General features: G+C 40.3%; 1 protein-coding gene across 5 annotated transcripts in view; it reads right to left on the bottom strand.

Moving 5' to 3' along the window:
• Nucleotides 1–25516, bottom strand: part of LOC119882436 (arf-GAP with Rho-GAP domain, ANK repeat and PH domain-containing protein 1-like) — a 56049-nt gene that overhangs the window by 22006 nt on the left and 8527 nt on the right. For 4 of the 5 annotated variants that reach the window (XM_038692476.1, XM_038692477.1, XM_038692474.1 and 1 more), the window contains exons 2-13: nucleotides 18516–19634; nucleotides 13539–13711; nucleotides 10405–10493; nucleotides 10232–10314; nucleotides 8821–8970; nucleotides 8344–8413; nucleotides 7495–7615; nucleotides 7036–7220; nucleotides 6604–6710; nucleotides 5505–5704; nucleotides 5236–5321; nucleotides 4599–4781 (exon numbers count right to left, since the gene is read on the bottom strand). In XM_038692476.1, coding sequence (XP_038548404.1) covers nucleotides 4599–4781; nucleotides 5236–5321; nucleotides 5505–5704; nucleotides 6604–6710; nucleotides 7036–7220; nucleotides 7495–7615; nucleotides 8344–8413; nucleotides 8821–8970; nucleotides 10232–10314; nucleotides 10405–10493; nucleotides 13539–13711; nucleotides 18516–19585 — 2517 coding nt within the window. In that variant the 5' untranslated portion in view covers nucleotides 19586–19634. Of the gene's footprint in view, nucleotides 1–4598; nucleotides 4782–5235; nucleotides 5322–5504; nucleotides 5705–6603; nucleotides 6711–7035; nucleotides 7221–7494; nucleotides 7616–8343; nucleotides 8414–8820; nucleotides 8971–10231; nucleotides 10315–10404; nucleotides 10494–13538; nucleotides 13712–16832; nucleotides 16987–18515; nucleotides 19635–25516 lie in introns of those variants that run through there. The other variant, XM_038692479.1, reaches the window with a different exon arrangement.

Raw genomic sequence — 25516 nt, 5'->3', positions numbered from 1 at the left:
CGTTTAAAAACCTCACACCCTTCAACATCTGCTGGAGTAATGTAATAACATACGCACACATACACACACACACATACATACAAGAGAAGGGAATTCAAGAATCTTTCCCAATTTCCCCCAGAGAGAGAGCGAGACAGAGGGAGATTTTATCTGGGTGTGTCTAAAATCACAGGCCTCCATCTGGCCTCTGCAGTTATATGGGACAGAGTTAGAGGAAAAGAAAGAGATGAGAGGCACAGAAGAAAGAAAAATATTGTGAAAGGAAGATTAAAGCATTTCAAGGAGGCACATTAATCAGAGACTGATTGTACTTGGCTAAAAACTTCAACATAATACACTCAGACCCCCTAAATACAGACACACACGCAGCCGACCCTGCTTTGTCCATTTTAGCATATACTGAACATCCAAGCAAAGGATACACCCACATTTATGTATATGTGTGTGTGTGTGTGTGTGTGTGTGTGTGTATGCACATCCATATATTAAATCCAGATGAGAAAGAGTAGTTTTCCACAAATGTTCCATCATTACCTCACCAGGGACAGTTTACAGAGAGAGAGGGAGATAGAGAAGGAGGTGACGGTGAAAATCCAGACAGATGAAGAAGGAACATGACAAGGAGGAAAAACAGAAAGACAGAGGCACACAGAAAACGACAGACAAAGAGGGAGGAAAAGAAAAGCACTGGGAAATAAACAAGCAAGCAGTTCTCATCAGTGTGAATGAGGAGATGAGAAGAGTCAGTTGGAAAAGGGAAGAAAGATGATGACAATAGAATGAGCAACAGCAGGGAATGGACAGAAGGAAAGGGGTAAGAGAGATGGAGCTTTTCTTCCATGGAAGCCACTTTCCAAAACTATAAAAGCACAAAAACAAGTCTATAAAGAGTTTTACTTCTCCCTCTCAGCTATGTTTGTTTGCTATAATAAGAAACAATAACTTGCTGATTGTCACCAGCATGCAGTCAACAAAGACGCAACAGACACGCTTAAAAAGACTTGGAACAGTCCTTGGCAGCTAATCTTTTACCCTAATAACATAAATAGGAAGCATAATCTAACATGGTATCATAACAGTGAATAGGTTTAACAAACTTTAGAGACAGATAGCTTTCTTTGAACAAGTGCAACAAGATGCAGGATAAGATGAGTCTTACTCATGACTACTGTCCCTAACTGAAACTTTGCACATGTACTCTCAGACTGCCAGTACTTCTGTGTGAAATAACTCAAAGCCAAAGCCATTCTGTACATTTCTCAGCCTTATTATGCTCCACACAGTGCTCTTTTGGCTTCTTCGCTCTCTCAGAAACACATAAAGGAAACCAAACAAGAAAGCATTTCAAGCATTTCTGGTAATTTCTGATGAAAACACTCTGATAAAAAAATCAGTGTAATATAATAAGACACAATAGAGGAAAGCTCATGGCTGGCTGTCATTTTGATTGTGAACACACTGGTGACTGCACAGTCTACCTCCAAAAAAAGAAAACCAAGTTTCCCTATGACATTTGGGATTTTTTTTATCATGCATGCTCGAACACATTTTTAATCATTTTTAATAAAAAGAATAACACTATGTTCTTGCAAAAGAATCTGAAACCCAATTAATGGATGAAAGACTGAAGTATCTATAGTCTGTATCATGTAAGTATCTATAATCTGTTTAGTGCAAAAGCGGTGGGGAACATGAGAGCAAAAGCCAAAGATAGAGGGGAAACAAAGCAGGACGGGGGCAGAGTGAGAGAAGGAGAGACACAATGATGTCCATTGACAGAGGTGAGCCTATCATCTACTCTGAGTACACATGAACACACACACACACACACACACACACACACACACACACACACACATTAATTTGCATGTTAACATATCTCAGCCCACCCCCCAGTGAAAAACATACACACAGACACACAATAACTCTAATGTGCTCACTAACATAGAGCTACAGTACAGCAGTCCTTATGGTCTCAAGACAAAACTATGCCCCACCAACACATTCAAATATGGGTTTGTACGCTGAGATTACCTACTGTCAGACATCCAAAGTCCGAGAGTCACCCACATTAAAACACACAATCTTTACAGAGAGATTCTACAAAAACACACAGAAGCAGACACATAGCATACTTTCACTACCCTCTCCTGCAGCTCACCAACACACACAACCTTACCTGTAAGTTTTCAGTTCCTTTCAAATCACTCCTCTGTCTGAAATGTCAGTCTACACAGACACAAAGTTTCAAATGCAATAAAATGCCTAGTTTGAGACGCTTTAATCTGACAGAAAAGTTGAGGCAATACTAGCCACTTACAGATCAGAAAAAGAGCCAGGATTGAAGAAACCAACTTTCTTCAGCAGTCACAGCCAAATAATGAGGGGGAGAGGGGGAGAAGAGATGGAGAGGCGGAGTTACAGCACATTCCAGCTAAAGCAGTGAGTAATGTCGTCACATACAGGGGGTAGATAGAAAAAACAAAGAAGGAAACACTGAAGTAGGGATAAAAAGCCAGGACTAGATAAACAAAGCTGAATGTAGCCCAAGACACTTGTGTACTCACACAGTACACAAACTTAGGTTTCTCTCTCCCTTTCACACTCTCACACAGTGTTTCCATCACACACACACACATTACACTGACTTACATTCATTCACTAACCTTACCCCTAACCACTACTTGCTGAAACCTAACCCTAACCTAAACAAAGTCTTCATCCTAAAATGTAATGATTTACGTTAAGGGGACTTGTATTTTGTCTTCATAGGGGGGCAAATACCCACAATGCAACAGTGCAAACAGGTTTTTGTCCCCACAACATCAGTAACTTGTTACACACCCACAATGCATTTCTGTCACTGCCTTTTCACATAACTGTGTGGTTAACACAAACACACTGTAGAAGTCTGTTATTTCTAAAGACACACCCAAGTGGAAAGAGTAGCAGAAGAACTTCAAGTATATGATCTGAGATAAAGAATAACAGGTAGATCAGCAATCACTGAACATCTGTTTGAAAAGACTGGTAACTATAGAAAATCCAGAGTGGTCATATTCTCAACATTTGAGAGAAAATGCAGTGACAGGAAAAGAGAGAGTCATAAAGGGGGAGAACTGAATGAAGAGGGAAGAACCAGCAGCTAAGTCAAATACGCAGTGATACGTGCGTGCGTGTGACAATAAGAAAACTTCCTTTATCTCCTTCTGCACATCCCAAACACAGTGACTCACACACACAAGCTTGAACGCTTGAGGGAGGAAAAATAGAACCCCAGTCAGGTGCTAAATGTGATTCACTCACACACTAAGTGTGTGTGTGAGCAGTTCACATTGTTTGTGGTAAGTGGGTTAAGCAGCAGCTAATGACTGACCAAGCTGAGTCTGACACACTAAGATATTTACCGCACACAGTGGAGCACAGAAAGGGCTCAATATAAAACCCCCGACTCTAGCCATTCCCAAAATGTTCCTAAATGTCCTACTTATAACTTTCACTGACCAGCTTCATCTTATTAAGACGGCACAGGTATGTGCTTACTGAGCTCCCATTGACAAGGATAGATAGCGTTGTTGTCATCCTGACAGGGCTGTTGTCTACAGGTACAGTAAACCCTGGATTTCATTGTTATGTCTAACCTACGTAGAGGCCACCGCTGTTGCACCACAAGTATGAGCTTACATATTTTGCAAACACTGGTGAGTCAAAAGCAGGCCAGGAATTAACAGGAGTTAGTTTGAAACCTTTCGTTAATATCACTCTGGCTGTGTTTAATTTAGTTTGACTCTGAATGTCATTATTGCAGTTGGCCGGCTGGACTCCTGGGAATCAGGGATTCTGCCAGCTTCTGTAATCTAGGAACCTGCGTTTCGCTCCAACTGCAGTGAGTTTAAATCAGTCTCTCAAATGCCCCACTTTGGGGTAAAGTGACACATCTAGCTTGGAGGGGGAAAACATCAGCCACTGAACGAGTTAACTGTAGACTGGCTACTTTATTGCCACTGACTGGAGAGACATGAGACAACATAGCTGTTATTTCAGACTTGTAAGATGAGCTTGCTGGAGTGGTTTTACACTTGCTAAAAAAAAATAAAACTCCTTTATTGCACCATAAGGCTTTCAAAAGTGTTAAATCAAGGGACTCGCTTATTTTGTTATGTTCTTTTAAACTGATATGATACAAAAGGCCTGTTCTGTTGTCTGTCAGTCTCTCTATCTAACAGGTCAGTACAAGAACAAACAGTGAAAGGACTAAAACATACAGAATCTATAGTCACTTCTTTACTCTTGAGTCTTGGTCTGAGTAGTAAGCATGCAGATATACAGTGTATAACGTGTACATGCAAAATCTTAATGTAGGCACTGTATTTCAGGCATAAGGAAACAGGCAATATTACATTCAGCAGCAATGGGTATCTCAAAGTGAATAAACGAACAAAGTCACCATCATAAATTAAAAAGTCGATCGCTCAACCAAAAATCTCAGTTTCCTGAGCATTTCTTTCCCAAGGTATAGATACCACTACAGTGTGTGGATTTCAAATCAACACAAGGGTTAACACAGACTAAAGCAAACAATCAAAATTTCAACTTACATTGTTGAGCTCTTTCTGGTTTCCGTACAGAGGGTGGTACTTCCTGTATTTTCCCTGGCGGTATTTGTTGGCGATGAAGCGCCGTCTATCTTCGCTGCAACTAGAGGGAGTCAAGGCTTCACTCGGCGGGATGTTAGCTGCCCAGAAACTGTTTACCCGCTCGTTGCCTAGCAATAGAAACACCTGTATCCCAGGTTGGATTTAGGAGAAATATTTCCACGTTAAGAAGGGTAGAACGCATGTGTGTAGTGGTCTTACAACGGTAAAGATGTGAGCTGTCTCATAATGTACACTGTACAGTTTAATATATTATTATTATTCTCTATGTGTAAATCATTACAATGCAGTCTATTACAACAACACCACTAACTGCAGCCTCAGCAATTACCACAGAGTTGAATCCAAAGCCATGGCAGTGCCAACAAAAACTTACTATTTGAAGCTTCACAAAGACTAACTGTAGAGCTATAGTATTGTACTGTGTTATGTTATATGAGTGCATCTAATAAACTCTGGATAAATGCATCTGCATCTCTATCTGGGTTTAGGCAGCTAAACTATTTGGCCATGAATAACTCGTTCATGCCACTTGCTAAAGACTGTATGATCTTTTAATTGTGTATACGTGTGTGTGTACCTGTACAAGCTCCTCTGTCCAGACTTTTTTGTCCATTTTCAGACTACGAACCTTTGAGACACTAGGACCCAGTCCTCTGTGCTCTCCTGAAACACACACACACACACACACACACTTTGAAAACAAATTACATCCCAAACATGGATTAAGCTGTAGACATGCTGACAACAATGTCGAAACCGTTGTTAAAAAGAAAATATCTACATTGACAAATTTACAAACCTCATGACAGCGAAAACACATACAAATAAAAACACACACACACAAACCTGCGCATCGTTTACAGACCACCACACACAAGTTGATAGCGGCCCATTCCGGCTTGGGAGCCCCACAGTCAGCACAGAGACTGTTGCTAGGCTCCGCCCAGATCCGCTCTGCCACCTCGCTATTTGACAAGGCCTCACCTATGGCAAACCGCATGGCGTCCACCCACTGCTCTCGCAGCTGCTCTGACTCTGCGATGAAACTGCGAAGAGAGACAAACACGCGGCCGTGGGTTAATGCCGACATGACGGTGACAATAACAACTACCTAAGAGACAGAAATAAGAAAGCCTGTGTTTGCCCTATGTGTGGGTGTTAGTGTATCCTTATGATCATGAGCCCACTGAATACTCACTCCACTCTGCTCTTCTTTTGCTAAATTTACTTGAGTCAAAGACTGGAAACTATACAAACACATACACACATAGACAGATTTGAGGCTTTGACGCAGAACCACATGTCAGAGTCCTTCCTCTTCTCATCAGTCTAACTTGTTGGTTTCTCTGTCCTTAAAATACACTTTAACACACTTCTCAAACGACCAGAGTCGCAAACCGAGACACACAGTCCAACTCTTATACAAACACACAAGCCTTTCAGATTTCCCCATCCTGTCAAGCTGCGCCCTTGCACTGCAGGCTGTGCGCTGTCAGCCAAGAGACCACACACACCACATCACACATTCACTTACGCACACACATCTTCCTCACTCTTCTTCACACACACACTTACTCATACAAAGGGCTTTTCACATTCTCGAAAGACATCCAGCTGAGGACTCTGAGGGTAGTTGGACGGTGGGAGTTCTCAGTAAAACAATATGATCTAATTTCCCGTAAGTATCCAAGCACCAAGTCCAACTCAGCTTGACTTACAATGAATAATGATTACATTCGCACTTAAATCCTTATGGGAAAACATAAACGCATTGCTGAGATGAAAAAAGTAGTAATCATTCAGACCATGTACAGTAAGGATAATTATGTCTCCGCAAAGGAAATACACACAAATCTCACATCCAGGTCAAGAGTTTAAGTTTACTGTGTACACATTGCAGAGAGTCTGTAAGTGTGTGTGCTGCATTTTTCTGTACGTGCAGTACCTGAATATGCGGTAAGGTGTGGTGAGATCAAAGCTACGACGATCTGTGTCTTTAACATTTCCCACATTCATCTCAATAGATGTGATACCCACACCTATACGGTAGTCCTAGAAGAAAAAAATAATAATTTAAAATGTTAGTTAAAATATCATTTGAAATTGCTATATTAAGTTTAATTTTATGTTTCTCTTAATGTGGAGTAGGTGGAAATAAATCTAGTTGGTTTACGAATGTAATCACTAAATTCACTTAATTTTTGTGTTGATGTTAAACTTGCATAACACTGTAGAATTAAAAATGTTCTGAGTAAAGGAAAAGCTAAAGAGAAATGGTAGAATACAAAAAATACACAACCAACTGAAAATTACTTATTTGAAGTCTGGGATTTCTAAACACCGCTCATCTCTGCAATCACACACAGAGAGTCCTTACCTCAATGCTTTTGTAGAGGAAGACTTTATCTGAGGCAACAACAGTATAAAGTTTAGAGCGTAACCCTCTAAGCTCCAGATAGCCCTGATGGTCTGGGGTCAAAGGTGAGCCGAGGCTCATGACGTTGGGATGAGAGCGCCCCCTGGTGCAGTCCAGCAGTACAGTCACCCAGTCGTTTCTCTCAACTGAGTGGATGAGCAAACACATGCATAAATAAAAATGTTTAGTAAATATGCATGTACGTAAGTAAGTGGGTAAAATTTATTTAATATAGCACCTTTCACAGAGCAAGTCACAAAGTGCTTTACAATGATAAAAATAATAACAATAATAACAATAATAACAAAAGCAACAATAAAAAATGTGCATATTTGTGCATCTAGAAGACATGACATGGTACAACTTTATTTACAATTTTTAAAAATGATTTTTTATGTGTGTACGCACACACAGACAAACCTTCACTTTCAGCCCTGAAAATAAACGTTCGGTTATTTGTGACGACCTCGAACTTCAGCTCCCCCACACTGGTCACATTAGTGATGAAGGCAGTAGAGATGATCCCCTTAGAGTACACCTCCTACAACACACACACACACACACACACACACACACACACACAAAAACTACCCTGTTAAACAGATCTATATGGTATATACAACATGCAGGAAGTGTGTATGAGAGTGTGTGTTCAGATGTGCGCTCATGTTTGGGTGGGTGGGAAAGTCTGTCCTAATGCATGTGTGTATCTGATGTGCAGCCCACGCAGAAATAGTTTTTTTAAAGCATTATTTTTTGTCCAGTCACTTGCCTGTCTCACAGAACTGACTCCATTTTATCAAATACAACAATCCACACCGATACTGATAAATCCATGTGTGAAGCACGTCACCACAGGACCCCCCAGGTTTTTTAAGCTTAAATTGGTGTGCTTTAAAAAGCCTCATATGCATAGACTGCTGTTTAAACAATTCAGTATCTGTAATGATTGATCATGACCCCAGTTTTGCTATGAGCTTTCCAGTTCCACCACAGGCATACTTCCCCTGCTCATTACAGAAGGCAATAAGTTAAAAGAAAAACCTGAAAACTTTTTTGTCCTGAGATTCATGATGTCAGTAAGCGTGTTGACAGTTTGGCAGGCTGTTGTGGTGCTAACAGCTGGTCCTGACAGCCGATGACCTAACATATGTGGGAGTTGATATGGACTTTGGAGTAGCGCTTGCATGCTGCTCATGTCTTGTATTTGATGTAGATTCCCAGTAAGAGGAACTAATGTGATGAGTTACTGCATATCTCTGCTGTTACCTTGTCATTGTCAAAATATCTCAGGTAGTCAACATCCAGCTTTACCCATCGTCTCTGATAATAAAGGGCCCTGTGTACAAGGACAGACACACAAACATATCTTCAAAAGTACAGAGCAATAATCCTTTTACGGTAATGCAGGAGAAACTAGAATAGCAGATTGGCATTGTTAAACTGGGTAATATTTGGATATGTTTCAACATTTCTTTATTACCATTTCATTGTAATTATTAACCAATTATTTAATAGTATAAAGGGCATGAAAAAGCAGTTGTATTGATTAGGTTAGGTATAAAAACAGAATCTCAAAGAAGTCCACAATGACACCATACCATGATCTTTTGTATCACTGTCATGTTAGGTGTGAGGAATGATAAAACCAGTGCTAATGCCATGTACTCAACAGACATCTGTATTAGTTGATGCCCTTTATTTAGCAGAAACTCAGCTTGTGTGTGTATGTGTTGTCATTTATACCCCTGAGGTGGATTCTTGTCCAGCCAGCCCATCTTGATGACAGCAGCGAGCTGAGAGCTGTCTTCTTTAGTGGCTGCAGCCAGTCTGCCAGTGTTTGGCAGGTACACACTGCCTTGCAGGTTGCTAAGGCCCCCATCCTGCCACAAGGTACTTTGGATGCACAGAAACAAGTGCACAAACACACACTTCGTAAACAATATTAACAGAAAGAAACCAGAAATTAATGTATAATAATCTTGTATAATTTTTTTCAAGAAATAAATCTACCAGTTTTTGTAATTTGGGACACATTTCAAAGTTTAATTACCCTTTAACTGAACTTTATCAGCCAGGAAATCAACAACCATACATTTTATGTCACCACGTCCCTAAAGGTTTCTGCAGGACACCATGAATAAGTTTGACAGTTTCCGTCTAACAGGCTACTGTGTTGACAGCTATATGAAAGAAGAGGGCGGTTGCTGACTAGATTTACAATTAAGCTAAAGTAAATAGATAATTTTTGTGGCAACAACTGAACGTTTACACATTATTCACAGTCTACAAAAGGTAAAAACAATGTATAAACAGTTTTATAATCAAAGGCATTCCTTTTCAACTCCGCCGACGCGTAGAACTGATAAAGATGTAATAAATGAAGAGGCATTCCTGTTCATGCTGAGGTTCTTCAGAGGTCAATTTTTTTTGCTTTGTGTGCTTACAACTACTAAAAAGATTAGAGGGCTGAGTAAACCTATCAGTCACTGTAATAAATAAAAAAGTCAAAATACAGGTATACTCGCCTGTGCGCTGCATATTCACAATATTTATAGTTTCACAGCCACTGGTTTTAATCAAGCAACCTAATTATTGATCAAAAATCACATTCATTTTGATAATCCACATTTATAAAGAAACAGAAAACCTTTTTACTGAGGTCTGTGCCACTTCTACTGGATGAGCCAGGATTAGAGCTGCCTTGCTACAAAATCTGTTAGTATTTTAAGGCTCTGCACTTTCTACACCTTAGTAATTTACATACATGCAAAAAGTACAATCATGCTCTTGTGCATAGAGATTTAATCATTTCTGGATGACTGTCAAGAAAGAGGGCATTCCATACTTACTGTTTTACTGTGTGTAAAGTGATCAAGCCTGTTTTGCTTCCCCTTCTGCCAAGAATTTAAGCTCTCCAGCACTTCCATCATCACAATCTACACTGAACACACCACTCCTGAAGGGTCTGATACAGCTCAGTCTATGAGTGTGCCAGATGGATAATTACATTTACAGATAGCTTTATGGCACAGACAACTCAAGCATAAGTAGTCTATTCTCTGTGGTTGCTCTTTGGCTTCTTTCTATTGTACCACCTAAGTGTGCATTTCCGGCTGTGTTTGTTTGTTTGTTTGTGTGTTGATGCATGACTCACTCATCCTCCTCCAATAGTCCGTCATCACTGCATAAGGAATTGTACCGTCCTTTAGTCTGACAAGGAACGTGCAGGGACACATCCTATTGGACAAGACAGCCATCACTCACGTGCAGTAGGACAAGAGGAAGAAGACTGTAAAAAAAAAAAAAAAAAGAAACATTCTCACTTACCATGTCTGGTGTGTTCATTCTATGAAGACTGGGGTGAAACAAGTCTGGATCCTCGTAGTCATTAATATTATCATCAAGCAAACCCAACCCTGAAGGAGGGAGCAGAAGATGAGAACAAATGCAGTTGTACAGCTTTAGTTAGCTGTAAGTCTAGTTTGCAAGGAAAACATGGACATACACAGTATGATGTCCTATCAAGATATTCTTCTATGTATTTATCACAATCTGATCTGTACTGACGCCCAATCTGATTTGGACAAACCTCAATTAACCATAATGTAACACAGGAGTTCATAAATCCAATGAATGAATGGTGGACATCCATTTAGAAACTAACTTTACTTAAGTCCCATGCAACCCACAAACTCAACACGAAGGTTACTAGAAGCCATTCTGGGTTATTCAGTAAATCACTTGCTGGTCAAGAGCAATAATAAGGAAACTCAATATAACTAAAAGTAAATAACAGCACTGATCTTAACAGTTACTGAAGTTATGCGACGCTGGAGTGTTAGCTGTGTTAATCTATGTTTGTGAACACAGAAACTAAATGGTCTGGGAGGGACTGCTGAGAGCATTACTGGGCATATACTGTAGCAGTACCAGTTTATCAGTGTTTCTCTTAAGAACTAGTTTTTCAGGTTGAGCGTCTATATAACAAATATTGAGTCACAATTCTTTACGGCACTCAGTAAACAATATCAACAATATCACCTAGAAGCAGCCATTCTTAGGAGAAAAATTTGATGTGAACAAACATGTTGTGCACAGAGGTTTCTATTTAGCACAGGAGCCCAGAGTCTTTGCAAACACTTCTGTCTTCCAGGTGAAAAAATAACTTACCTGTCCTGGTATTTCTACAGTGGGTTCAACTATACTGAGACTTTTCTTAAAACGCCAGGCTCAAGTAAGCCTAAAAACTGTACCACCTGTAACAGATTAATTTAAACCAGATTTAATAAACTCATGACTTAAAACAGAGATCTGAGACAACTCATAATGAAGAAGATGCAGTGGTTCTCTTTTTGTTGTAACTCTTTACAGGCACACTCTATTTGAATTTTTCCATTTTATTTACATGACATTTACAATGAGACCGAAAATGCTACTTTCACTATGAGGCTACAGCCATGCGTCAAAATTGTTCTCCCTTTTAATTACAAATATCGGCACTCAAGTAAAAGTAGCCTTAAGTGAGAAGATATATAATAAGCAAATATGTTGAGTGAAATACACTGTAGATACTTTAGATTATTTAAGGTCTGAGTTCTATATTTTAATTAAACAGTAACTAAAGGCAATATGTAAAATGGTGATAAATCTGACACTTGCAGCAGTTTGCATGTAACTTGTTCAGAGAGGTAAAGAAGGACTGCTGAGGAGGAACTTTGGCAAGAACACTGAGTTTCGATCTACTTGGCAGACTGTATCACTGGTTAAGATTTAAAGGGATAGTAAGTGACTGTAATACATTACACTTTTTCTGTAATTCAGCAAATATTTCCTCACAGTTCGCTAGCTCTCCATTTTGTGTGTGCCGTGGCTCTGTTAATGGAAAACAAAGAAACTGGTCTGGACATTTGCACACAACACTGTTTTCCGGCCAATCAGCAACAGTTAGTGCACATGCACAGGAGTGATGGGGACAGTGAAAGAGAGAGTTCTATACACCGGCACATTCGAACGTGTTGGACTCCAGGCACTGTGAAGAAGAAGAGATAGCCAAGAAACAGCCAAAGAGGAAAAGGTCTGAAGAGAATATGATCAGGCAAGGGCGAAGGCCTTTCATCGCTGGAGCCAGTTTTGGTCCTATGAAATACTACTACAGGGCTACTTCATGTTGGGACCAGTCTCTACTGCGCATGATCGCGCAGCTTAAGCGTGGTTTAATGACTTAGAGCAATGGCAGAAATCCCGTAATTCTGACAGCTGCATAGCTGCACTATGCTGCACAAACAAAAAGTCTCCTGGCTCAGTGTGTTTGTCTGACTCAGATCATGACTGTTTAATCAGCCCACGTACTAGGCTCATCTGCCAAACACCAACACAGCGTCACTGATGGCCGAATATTTTTTTTAGATTCACAGAGAGCTTGTAATCTAAGCAATAAGGTTACATCTCTCATGTGCAACGGGATGTCACTGGGTTTTGACATCATTTTTGGAAACTTCCATGCAGGCTTTGGTCAGCTTCACTGTTCCAACTCTCGCTTACCCCCTTGGCAGAAACAGGAACGGAGAGTTGGTCCTTTGTCATGTTAAATACATGACTTACATAATAATAATAAAAAAAACCCTAATCACTTCTCTTCTCCTGAAAACATTCATGACCATACTTGCTAACTTTCCTGTTTTTCATTGCCCTCTCACAAGCAGTATGTTTAATGTTACAGTAGTTGAGTTTTGGAGGCTCAGCTGCTGACAGACTTGATTGTGGATTTGTATCTGAAACAGCGAGGCAGTTCTAGTGAGCGGTCATCTCATTTGCCCCTAGTTCGTCACTTTAAATTATTCTCGAACATCACTTACAGCAGCTAACGCTGCACATTGCCAAATTAAATTAGCCCCAAAGCTAGGTAATGCTGTGTTAATCAGTGGAATAGTGTAACGTTATTACACAATAATGGTTAACATATTCTATGCATATCTGTGAGCCTCTTGTCAGTAGATAAAGTCGGCCTGTCAGAAATAAATCTAAATTAATATGAGCTGAACAATTATTTAACACGGCTTGCTGTCAAACAAAGTTATCTAGCTCCTCTTTCAATTGTGCAACGTTAGTCACGTAGTCATGTAATATGAGATGCATTCAACGGCAATCCTTTTCCTACCGAAATGGAGCAAAAGTGCAGCAAGTCCTGTTAGTTTTCATCTTGTGCTGAGCTGTCACATTCAGTAAGTTTTTTTTTTTTTTGATATTTCTTCATCACTTAAGACACCGACAGGAAGTGAAGATCCTTTTTTTGTACAATTCATAGTTGTATGGTATTCCCTCTCTCTGTGTATACAGAAGTTTAGGTTTAACATAATTCAACCCGCAGTCCTCATCTCACTCCCTCATTTTATATCATCTCTAACTAATTAACGAATTACATATTTTTTTAAAAAGTACCATATGTTGATTTGAATACTTACTGGACTCATGGGTAGGTTGGGAGACACTTTTAGCAGGCAGAACTGGCTGAGTGTCCGGTTGAGCTGACTGTTGTGTGTTATCGAAAGTCTGAGAGGGTGTCCTGATGCGAGGTAGGACCTGTGGAGTTTGGTTTTCCTGCATCTCATCAGCGACCATCAAGGTGGGAGAGGGGCTGGGGGATAAAGGGGTATAGGACAGGTCAGCAGAGGTTTGGAGAGCAGGAGATGAGTCCTCGGACACCATGGTAATCCGAGGTCGAGTGAAAATCCCACACAGACGGCTGATTCTATACACCCACAGTTGGAAAGAAAGCCCTTCTCCCTTTTTCCTCTGCTGTCTTTTCTCATTGCATCCACCAAATATAAAAGAAAGGTCTGGTTGCAGGCAAAAAAGTTATAATTCTCTAAGAATTGCGTGAAAAAAAAAGGAAAAAGAATCACTCGGGGAACAACTCTGGTAACAGTTATTGACTGCTGATATGGAGCTTGAGTCTTCTTCAGGTGATACGAGCATTGATCCCAAAGCTGTGGCAGTCTGGCGCCCCTCTTTTCTCCTTCTGACTGTCTAGTTTTCCCTCTCTACTTCTGAGTTAGGCAACAAGTCTGAACCTGCCTCACTTTGCAAGATCTCTATGTAAACACAGCATACCTTGGGATCCCCTGTAAACACACAAACAAACAAAAACACAGTATGTGTGCACTAGAGATGTGCTGGTATACCGCAATAGACCGTGGTGAAACATTCTGATAACAATACCACAAACAATTCACCATAATTATTGCCATTTTCAAAGGGCACAATGAACACTAGCAGAACCAGAAAACCAGGCTCCTTTATCCGCATGCTACTCTAGCTACTTTGGCTGGCTACACTTGCTAGTAGACTTATTGGAGCGAGCGGGGTGCGGAGTTGTTATGTTCAGTGAGAGAGACTATGAATTTTTTGTGTGGCTTATAAAGAGGAAACTCCTTGGTTCAAGCAACGCACACATTACATTCTTCCTCACGGGTCAGTTTGAACTCTGGCTGTGGAATTTGTTATGCAAGTTCTGAGGATCTGCCTTTTAACTATCAAAACCCAGCAGGACATACTTGGTACAAAGTCCTTGTACTCCAGACGGGTCTTATAAAACAGGTGGTTCAGATAAAAAATAAACCAAAAAAAACTGCTTCCCCTTCCTGGGGGATCCAAAAGTGTTCCCAAGCCCAAACATATACTCTGTACTGTACTTATACTATATATATATATATATATATATATATATATATATTAGCTAAATAATAACAATATGATAGTGTTTCTCAATGCAACACATACACACAGGTTGAGTAGGCAGGACATTTCAAGTAAATTGAAATTCAACAGACACTACATGCATTTGAGTGCATGTACTAGTCTGCCCATGCCAAACCAAAAAGCAGCACCCATATTAATGTGGTTGTGAATGTGAAGACAATGTCCATAAGCACAGTGCCTTAAAAAAAAAAAAAAAAAAAATTATTATATATATATTAAAATATATCAGATTGTTGTGTTTGGCTCCACAATTTCATCCCTCATACAAAGTCACACTTTGATGTTTTACGATTATGTTTACAAATACATAGCATACTGCATTCTGTTACTAGCCTTATGGTTAGTCATAAAGACACACAATCCCACAATCTGTGACAAGAATTCATTCACCCACTATACACCATTTCCATGCTGACTTGAAAGTCAAGAGTGAGCACATAGGCTTGGTTTCCATCCATCCAGTATTGTGAAAGTTCCTCTTTATTCCTCCGTCCTTAGTGAATTTCCTTTTCATTACAATCACAACGATCTGCTTTTACACACATAACAGCAAAGAAAATGTCACTTTGTTTACAAAAAAATCTTTTGTTTAGCTTCACAAATACTCATCGGCACCAGGCCTGAATCAAATACTAGTAGAAAACAATTATTTGGTTTCTTTTAGGCTAAATAGTAATGGTTTGCCCAAGAGGACATGTCTGAAAAGCTCAGTCACCGTCAGCTTTGGAGACAACCTACTCAATTTGAAGTTGTTAACAGTAAGCTCTGTGGGCTCTTGGACTAACTGTAGGTTACAAGTCCAAAATTCAAAAACAACAGTCAAATTTTCTATTCATTAGCTCTGTTTAATTATAAACCAGAAAATGATACGCAAGACCCACAATGACGGGAAACTGACCTGTTGACACAGTTCCTCCTTTTTCTCAGAGGAAGAGTGCTGAGACGGGAGGCCGTTAGCTATATTTAACCTGCTCAATGACCGCTCCTTTGTCCCCCCGCACTGTGTGTAAATGTGATATTTATTGCAAATTTCTACACTTTATCCCTAGTTCTGCTCCGGTCACTTCAATGTACATATAATTACACATTTAGAGTACCCTTCCATTGGCACTATCGCACTTATATTTATAATATTGCATTTTTCTGCACTGACAATACTCCACATCTGTACATTATGTAGGATTGCTGCTCTCTTTACTGTTACTTAAATGCTATGTGTATATATATTGTGTGTTTTGATGCCTACTGCGTAGCTGTCACTAGCCATGTCACTGGACTTTTCTGTTCTGGATGATGCAATGTCACACAACAACTAATGGACCCTTAAGTTATGGTGTTGACAGATGAGGGACAATTAAAGATAGCATATGTTTTCATTTCACAGCTTCCCTGTCTTTTCTGGTCTCAAATACAAGCAAAAGGTGGCAGTTTGGCATACAAGACCAGCAGCAAGCTCGTCTATGCTGTGGCACACAAATGTACAATGTACATTATTTATAATGTCTGTTTGAAAAACAGCCTGTATGTCATTGAGAGTAAAGCTAAGAGCACAGTGTTTCTCTTAGAAAACACCTGATTTGGTCATGGCAGCTAAACATCGCAGGGATGCCTTTGCAAAATCACATCTTACTAGTTTTGTCACAGACATGCAGGTATTTAACCAATATCAATGTCAGTTCCCTGTACTTGTTCAGCCCCAGGACATGGTACGATATCTGGTCTTAGCCGGCATCATTAAAACAGCAAACTACCTTACTCTGGACAAGGTAAAAAAAAACTTTTTTAAACTCAGTAGAATATGCACAAACTTGTTTTCTATTGACTGACCATCGGTGTTACACAGCTAGAACATGGCAGAACAGCAAGAAATAAAGGCTTCCTTATTTGAAACACTAACAGAACAGAGTGACGTGGGGGATTAGAAGGAGAGAGCGCATGCTGAAGACGAGTACAGACTGAGTAAAGACATGTAGAGATATGGTTAGTATCAACTTTACCTGTCCTGACATGTTCAAAAGGAGCCCTCTTCCTTGGTGATACAACAATCTTAAAAGACACACTAACATATCCACGGAGGAGAGGAAAAAAAAAAAGAGGAGGAGGAAATGGCCAGTAACCAGAAGCTGGGAGGAGGCACCCTGACAAGGAAACAAGAGAGCGTGTGAATTTGCACGAGAAGAGGCAAGAAAAAGTGTGAAGGTAGTTCCTGGTAACAAATCACTTTTGGTTTTCTCTCTGTCCTTGTTACTTACAGAGGCAAATTTTTTAACAGCTCTATGTTGTTCTCTATTGTCACTTCCTCCCTCTCTCTACAGCCACTTTCCCTTCAAAATACAGAGAACACGTTACTCGTAACAGAACTACCCAAAAGCCTGAGGCAATGCTTACGTTTCTTTTCCCTTACTGGTGATGAAAGACACACAAAAAAAGAACAAGCTCTTAATCTTTTCTGCTATCACCAGGAACTACACAAACACACATTATGATAAAGGACTGTTACAGTACCAGCAGTGAAACTAGCTGAAGGATTAATATTCTGCTGTTAATGGAAAATGGACTGCTTTTTAAATAGTTAAGAAAAGGTCTCCACAGAGCTATTGAAAAATAACACACACACACACACACACACACACACACACACACACACACACACACACACACACACACACACACACACTACAGTGGTTGGATATGAGCAACCACACAAACAGGCTGAATTCGCTCATTGTTGTTCTCTCAACTTATATTTCCGTATTCAACTGGGCAACTGGGGCTTAGGTCCACTCAGTCAGTCAGTGTGCTTTGGCCTTTCAGTTTCAGGAAGTGTCTAATTTTAATTTCAGGAAGTGTTTAAAATTCACCAACAACATTTGTTGTGTCTAAACTGCTACTAAAATTAACATGAGATGCATTTTTCCATCTTGTCCAGTAGATGGCAGCACAATCCTCCAAAAATCAATACTGTTGTACAGAGCGAGATTCTTGACCATTTCTCTATTAAATGTATCCGTCAACACACACCACTGAGAATCATTACTTATTATTATTTGTTATTTTGCCTTCAATATAGAGGGTATACGCATGATGTCACAGAACGCAGTTACGCTCACTGAGTGGCAGAAAGATGAGCAGCAGTATTAGGTTGAATCAGCTGAAACACAGACAACACATCTCAAATGGGAAAGAGCTGGACCACCGGTTCTTTGGTAAGAAGTAAAGATCACTGTCGAGTCTGACTGCCTTTAATTTGAGCAAATAATCACTTGTTTTACTCCCGGTTTGCTAAACTATGTTTTGCCACTCAGTCCAGCATGTTCCGGAAGGAGAAATTACATCAACGCATACCCTGTGTAGCACCCTCACACACACTCACTCCTTCAGCTCAAAGTTAAATAGCATTCAGTACACAGTGGAAACTACAGGTACTGCTAGGGGTGTTAAAAACAAAATTCCTAACCCTTATCCAGTAGAAGCGGCCCAGGGACGGGCTTATTTAAAACAGGTAACTAACAAGAATAAAACTACCAGAAGTTATTCTGATGTGTATTTTTCTCTAAAAGGCTATAATTTGACAAATGATGAATACAGGCAATCTGAGAGGGGCAAAAAAAAGAGTAGTTATAACTTGACCAAAAAAAAGGACAGGGGAGGTCACAAGCCATTAAAAAAAATAGGGTTACCTGTGAGTTCTGGGAGACTGTGCAAGAATCCGCTGTGGGATTGGTGGAGGGCCTTTACATCCTGTCCCTACTTTTGGAGGGAGAGGGGGTGCATTTCTGCCGTCGCTGGGTGAAGCAATGGGGGAGACGGGTGAAGTTTTTCTTCCTCCATCACTACCCAAATGTTGGGCACGTGGCTGGATGGCTAATGTCTGAGGCCGAGTTGGGAAGTTGGGAAGGTGGAGAGGTGTGTGTGTGGGGGCGCTGGTGGGGGTGCAACTCTGGGAAACAGATCTGCTCTGTACAGCTGGGGCTTTAACCGTATGTGTGTCCAGTTGAGGGGAGGAAGGGGTTTGAGCAGGAGGTGAGATGCTCAAGGATGAGGTGAAGCACTGTGGAGGGCAGTTAGGGGTGCTTCGTGGAGGAACAGGGGGTAAAGAGGTGTCAGAAGCTGGAGCGACAAAGGGGCTGGGATTACAGTCCGCTTGAGCACTAGAGCGAAATTTAGTCCTCTCTTTAGGCACAGGCCTCTCCATCTGTCCATCTATTCCTCCATCCCTCTGCTCCCCTTTTCCTCCTCTAGGTGCTGTTTGTCTTTGTCCAGGAACTGGCTTCGTCTGTCTTTCTTCTTCACTTTTTTCTTTCATCCTGGACACCTGTCTCACCCTGGGGACTGGTTTCTCTCTCTCCCTGGGTATAGGTCTCAACGTCTCTCCAGCTCTTTTCTCCCTTTCCTCCAGGACAAGTTTTCCTTCCCCTGGGGTAGGCATAGGTCTCTCTCTCTGCAACACTTTGGCATGTCGCGTTTCCTCCAATCTCTGATCTCTCTCAGACTGTACAAGGCGAGAGTATGCGTCACATTGTGTGTCACATTGTGTATCACTGTTACCGTGTGTTTTGTTCAGGCTAGCCAGGATGCGCCTCCGGTGACCTGGCAGGGTGATGCCCATCTGCTCCAGCTGATCTGGTGTGAGGCTACGACACTGTCGTGAGGTTGCCAGCCCGGCACTCTGAAATGCATCATAATACTGCTCCAGACGAAGCACACATAACCAGTCCCACACAGTTGCACAGGATTCAGACTGAGACATGATTGATGTGTGTGAGTCTATGTCCACCTCAGATCATGGCTTACACAACCTGTGAAAGAGAAAAACAGGAACATATAATACAGCATAGCAATATGCATTGTGTCCATTCATGAAAATAAATGTTATAATGGCTTTTCAAAGGGAACTTTTTAAGGATGCATCATCTCAATAAAAATTTTTTACCCAGATTTAAACTGAAAACTTTGTTTTACTTCCTAAAATTGGATAATTGTGCGTCTCATTAGTCATTGATTATAGACAAGATGATGAAAACCACTTCCTACATAATACACTATTTTGAGAAATCCTGCATTGGGAAATTTGTTGTAGTGCAGAAGAGCTACAACAAATTTGCTTCCTGAAAGACAGAAATAATTATGATTAATCATCAAGAGAACAATTGCATTTATGTAGAGCCAGCCATTTTTATATACTGTAAACAGCAGTATCAAAGTTAACTGTTGTCAGGGTGGTTACCGCCTTGGTAAAAGAGGAAGTTGTGTTAATACAGCAAGATCCTCTAGCTGTTTAGTCATTTTGATAAGCACTGTCATTTTCAACAGCGCCTCTGCTCACTTGGTCTATACACAGCTTGAGCAAACTCTGGATTGTGCATTCACAAACTGCTCAGGGTCACTGCTCAGGTCAGATGATCATATTTGATTTTAGTATGAACATCTGTTGCATCTGTATTCCATTCCTAATGTGTTACCACAGACGAGGCAAACATACCTGACCACTATCTCAGTGCTGTATAAACTTAAAAACACAAATCTTTAGAATTCCTTTTGAGCAGCCAACACAGAGTCAGTACTGTAGCAACACCACACAACAAACCACTATGAAAGGAAGTGCAATTGACCCAACACATATTGACACACACAGCACGTTCGAAGGAACTCGCTCAATTCTCAACATCCCTCAACACACACACTTGAATGCTGCATAAGTGGATTCAAGATCACCTTCCCAAGAATCCATCCATTTTCATTCTCTCTTAACGCACCAAATGGTTTTCTACTGCAGTAGGTCTTAGGATTTGAATAATGTACATCATGACAGTGGCAGCGCTCAAATTGTCCAAGTATGAGGATTTTTTTTTCACATGCAGATCAGTCACAATGTCAGGCCTCGATTAGCAAACAGCAGGCAGCACCAGCTCCCTTCATTCACATGATGCAAACCTACCTAATTGTAAGCAATAGCTCAGTAAGGGCTGTTCTGATGTATAAACCGGATCTATCAAAAACACATCCCCCACACATACCCCCAAAGTTATATTTGTTGCTATCAAAATACTTAATCCAAGTCCAAAGTGCTAGGAAGAGACATAAAACGCAGTTGGTGTTTTATCTCCCAGGCATGTGATTTGGCAAAGTGCAAAACAGCAGGAAAATATAGACTACCTCCTGACACCCCGATCAAACTGGCAGCGGCTCTATTAAACACGGATGGTAAAGCAGGACCCATGAAAATAAATTATTTGGTGGATGTGTTGCAGTGGAAATCAAAGACAAGTGTCTAATCCACTGCTCCATCGCAACCTCTCTATAATAATTATTATTTTGTATTCATTTTTTTACCAAAATTCAACAGCTAAATGCGCAACATGAAATAGTCCATAGCTAAATAATATAATTACTAACTTTCAAATTAGTTCAGTAGAAGTTAATAGGTTATTTTTAATGAATAGGAGACAGCAGCAAAGGTTGTACCTGTTTAAGACCTGGTGGCCTAACTAAGCTTATTCAGGAAACTCGCGACAGTTACACAGAAGCCGTTGCCATGGTTACGTCGGGGAGCGCTTGTTTGCCTGTCTGTAGATAAGCGCAGAGCGACCCCGCGGATCACAGCGTATGAAAAGGCCTTATATAAACCCTGTTACAACCATTCACAAGAAAATTTTGTCCTAAACTTGCTAAAACCTTTAACATAAGGACGACTTAAAAAGCAACCATTCATACAGCAAAGTGTAGCCTATTTAGCCTATATGATTGATCAATCGACAACGAAGTCAAAGTAGGCTAAACATTAGACATAGTCTAACGTTATAGCAAGCAATAATCAAAATATACCCACTTTATCCGATCCTTATTGTCAACTCAGTGGTGGGCAAGTTACCCAGAAATAATGTAGTTATTAGGCTACCTACTAGTTACTTAGCATATAGCCTAGCCTACTCCTTAAAAAAGTAATATTTGCTACTCTACTTACTGGGTGATATAACGCCACTCTCTCCCGGAGTTTCTTTCGGAGTTTCACGTTGCTGTGTTGCTTTAGCTGATGCCTCAATTAGCCTAAGTATAAATGTAGAATGGTTCGCGGTCAAAAACGTTTTGCTGCTCGCACAAAGTTTACAACGGACGACAACGTTCTTTGCATCTTAGACTGTGACACAATAATGGCAATAATGTTTCTTACAGCTGTCGAAAATCCCTCTCTCTCCCTGTTCTCCAGTCTTCCATTAGCTTTTTGTCTGACAGCTGACTGGTGCCGCTGACCTGCAGCGCGGTCGCGCATTCACGTCAGGGATGGTGCGTTCAGCAGCGCAGCGTTACTTGGATTAGCAACTGTGATAATATAACTGTTTTGGAAATAGTAATCCGTTACATTACTCTTTGCTGGGAAAAGTAATATTGCAGTATTACTGGCCAACATGTTACGCGGCCAGCTCCTGTAACCCCCCCTTTCTTTTTTTATTATTAAAGATCTGCATGATTCACGTGGATCAAATTTTCAGGTCGGAAAATACGGAGTTCCGGATTAATCACATCCCTGACCTACCTGTCTAGCACTTTGGACCACAAGGAAAGCTGCTGTTTCCCAGGCAGAACCACAAACAGTCTTCTTTCAACACAAACACACACAGCTCAATATGGAACCCTCCATACTGATTATCACTTGTGCTTTTGAACTACTGTAAGCACAAGTACATTTGATTGCAATTAGTTTTCAGTTCAGCTCAATGCAAGGTCCATTAACATGCCTAATCTCCCTGCTGGAGAACTGTTTATTAACTTAATTTTTGAGCTACTGAGAACTATACTCAACATTTCACCAAATTAGGAATAGTATAATTTAATTTACACACAAAAAAAACATAGGAGGATTTGCTTGAATAATGCAATATTTCTGTAACAAATATTCTGCATAAAGACATAATGTCGGATAAAATTACATTAAAGTATTCAAGGAAAGTAGGTGCCCTAGCAAAATTTACTGAGCTGTTATTTTGCACTTAATATCTACTTTAGCATCTTGTTATAAAAACCTATGCTGTCTAAACTAGACAGGAAATATGCTCATAAATCTTTATGTATGATCTCATATAAAACAATCGATGTTAAATGGTATAATATGCAACTTTTCTGCATTAAAAATTTCAACCTACGTTAAATGTATTCTTGAGTTGCGTACTTACATTATCTCACGTTTCCAACTTTTTTCAAACCCAGAGAAATCCGTAATTTAAGGTAATAGTGAATGGGGTCATATCCCCTTTGCGTGTGCATCAATGTTGTGGTAGTCTGCCAGAAGCTGCCATAAATGGACTCTTTATACAGTGTTAGGCCACTTTTTTACGATATGCTTTTTATATCTTGGCTGGTTTTTAACCGGAAGAATCATTTTTAGTCTTAGGACGTCTGGATCCTAAGAAATACAGTTTTAAGTTTTAAGAAAGTGAAACTGCTTTATTTAGGGTTTTAATCAGCAGATCTATTTGGAGAGGAGGAGATAATTCAGCACCCAGTAACAATCGCCTGAACGTCTGGGTAACAATCTGAGCAAAAGTTGGCAACAAGCTCAGCTTGCAGTCACTCTGGGATTCTACACATGACACTACCTCTTTTGTTACTGTTTTGATGTGAGCAACCCCATATGTGTCAGAAAATGAGATAATTTAAATGTTACTAAATTAACTTTATTGTTAAACTTTAAATTTCATGTAAAAAGGATTACATTTAATGAAAAAACAGAAGCTGACTATATTGTTTCACTTCACATGCATATTCTGTGAATTTACTGTGGTACAAAGACAAATTAATTGCCTGACTAGTGATAGATTACGCAAAACAGTAAATATTAAAAACATGAAATGGACCTGATTTCATTCGGTGACTGGAAGTGGAGGCTGAGGAGGCTGAGTGAGCACACAGTAACCCACACTATCCAGTCCGAGAAGTGCCACTCACCAGTGTGTGAGCAAGTTGAAATGAGCACATTTCATTTCCTGCCAAATGTTTCAAGAGACCACAGGGCACCAGAACAGTGTCAATTTTTCTCACTGATCAAACGCAGTTCCTATTTTTGAATTGAGGAACTCAGAAACACTTCACCCACTCTGAATTACAATCTGTTTGGTCGTCGGTCATCAGCCGTCATTAGGGGATTACTCATAAACCAACACACACACATATTTATGTCTCAGCATTGACCAGACACAATTTTTTACTTCAGCAATAAATTAGACAAATATAGATGGTGAGAAAGACACAGGAAAACCGATCAATTTGAATGGCAGGTTGTTCATGCCTGGTAGCATAGTCTGTAGTCACTAAATTGTTGTTTTGATTAGTAACAAGAGGCTGTCGCAATAGTTAAACATAAAAGTATGTCAGAGAATCTCTTTATATCTACAATCTTACTTATGCAATATTTCTAATGCGATAAAAACATTGAGAATGTTGAGATTTTGTTGCAACAGGCTTAATTTGACATCCAGGGGCTTCCCTACAGAAATTAATACACATACACACACAGACAGCCAGGATGTCCCATTTTCACTTTAGACAAATTTGACACCAAAAGCACATGACGGCCCTTCCCTCCTGCTCTATTTGCACACATAACATATCCATAGTGAAAAGGTTACAACTAACAGCACACAGTATGTCACAAAACTTAAAAAGGTATGACAAAGCTATAGTGGCAGGCTGTAAATATCATAGTATGGACTTTGAATGTTAATGTTAGCACCCACTTAAACAATATCCTAGGTATGGTGAGTGGATTATTAGTCTGAATGCACTTTGTTGGTGGAAGGTTAGCACAAATGTGACCTATTCTTAGCAACATTCTGTAGTAATTTTATCTTAAAATGACAGCTTCAAAATCATTTTGATTGTACACTGACTTGTCATTACCACTCCGGGCTCCCTGCGCCAGCTACTGCGCTGTGTTACAATGAATCCCAGGCAGGACAGTTATCATGACAATGGTGTAATGCTTTACAGCACCAACACAACCCTTCAGCAAGCAAGCTAAAAGAAGAAGCAAAAAGTACAATGTACAGTGTTAGTTCTTTGGAAGAAGCTCAGTATTCTCAGTATTGATATTGTGGCAGTGGCTGCAAAGAGACAAAAGAAGTTCTCAGAGGAAGCGAGGAAGAAAAAAAGATAAGAGTGGCCAAGCGAGAGAGCTAAAAAAGCTGACAGGATGCAGGAAAGATGCCGAGCTGGCCTTCTTGCTGTTGGACTAGTCAGTAATAACACATTAGCTGGCTTGCTGTGTCTTGTGTTGTTCTGCTTGCTTGATGTTTGCCTGTGTTAGCAAAGAGTTTTCACAGACAGGGGCTTAGCCACAAGCTATAAATCTCGAGTTGCTGTTGGCAAACTTACTAGATAACACACTTGAGTTGACCCACCCTTTGCAGCTATAACAGCTTCAACTCTTCTGGGAAGGCTGTCCACAAGGTTTAGGTTTAGTGTGTTCATTTGGAATTTTTGACCCTACTTCTAGAAGTACATTTGTGAAGTCAGGCACAGATGTGGGACAACAAGGCCTGGCTCTCAATCTCCGCTCTAATTCATCCCAAAGGTGTTCAGTTAGGTTGGGGTCAGGACTCTGTGCAGACCAGTCAAGTTCTCCACACCAAACTCGCTCATCCATGTCTTTATGGACCTTGCTTTGTGCACTGGTGCGCAGTCATGT

The sequence above is a fragment of the Micropterus salmoides genome, unplaced genomic scaffold (assembly GCF_014851395.1).
Source record: "Micropterus salmoides isolate LMB-PRFRI ecotype aquatic unplaced genomic scaffold, ASM1485139v1 Ms_hic_scaffold_3, whole genome shotgun sequence".
NCBI lineage: Eukaryota > Metazoa > Chordata > Actinopteri > Centrarchiformes > Centrarchidae > Micropterus > Micropterus salmoides.
Note: the sequence above shows the minus strand (reverse complement) of the source record. Positions and strands in the feature narration are given on the sequence as shown.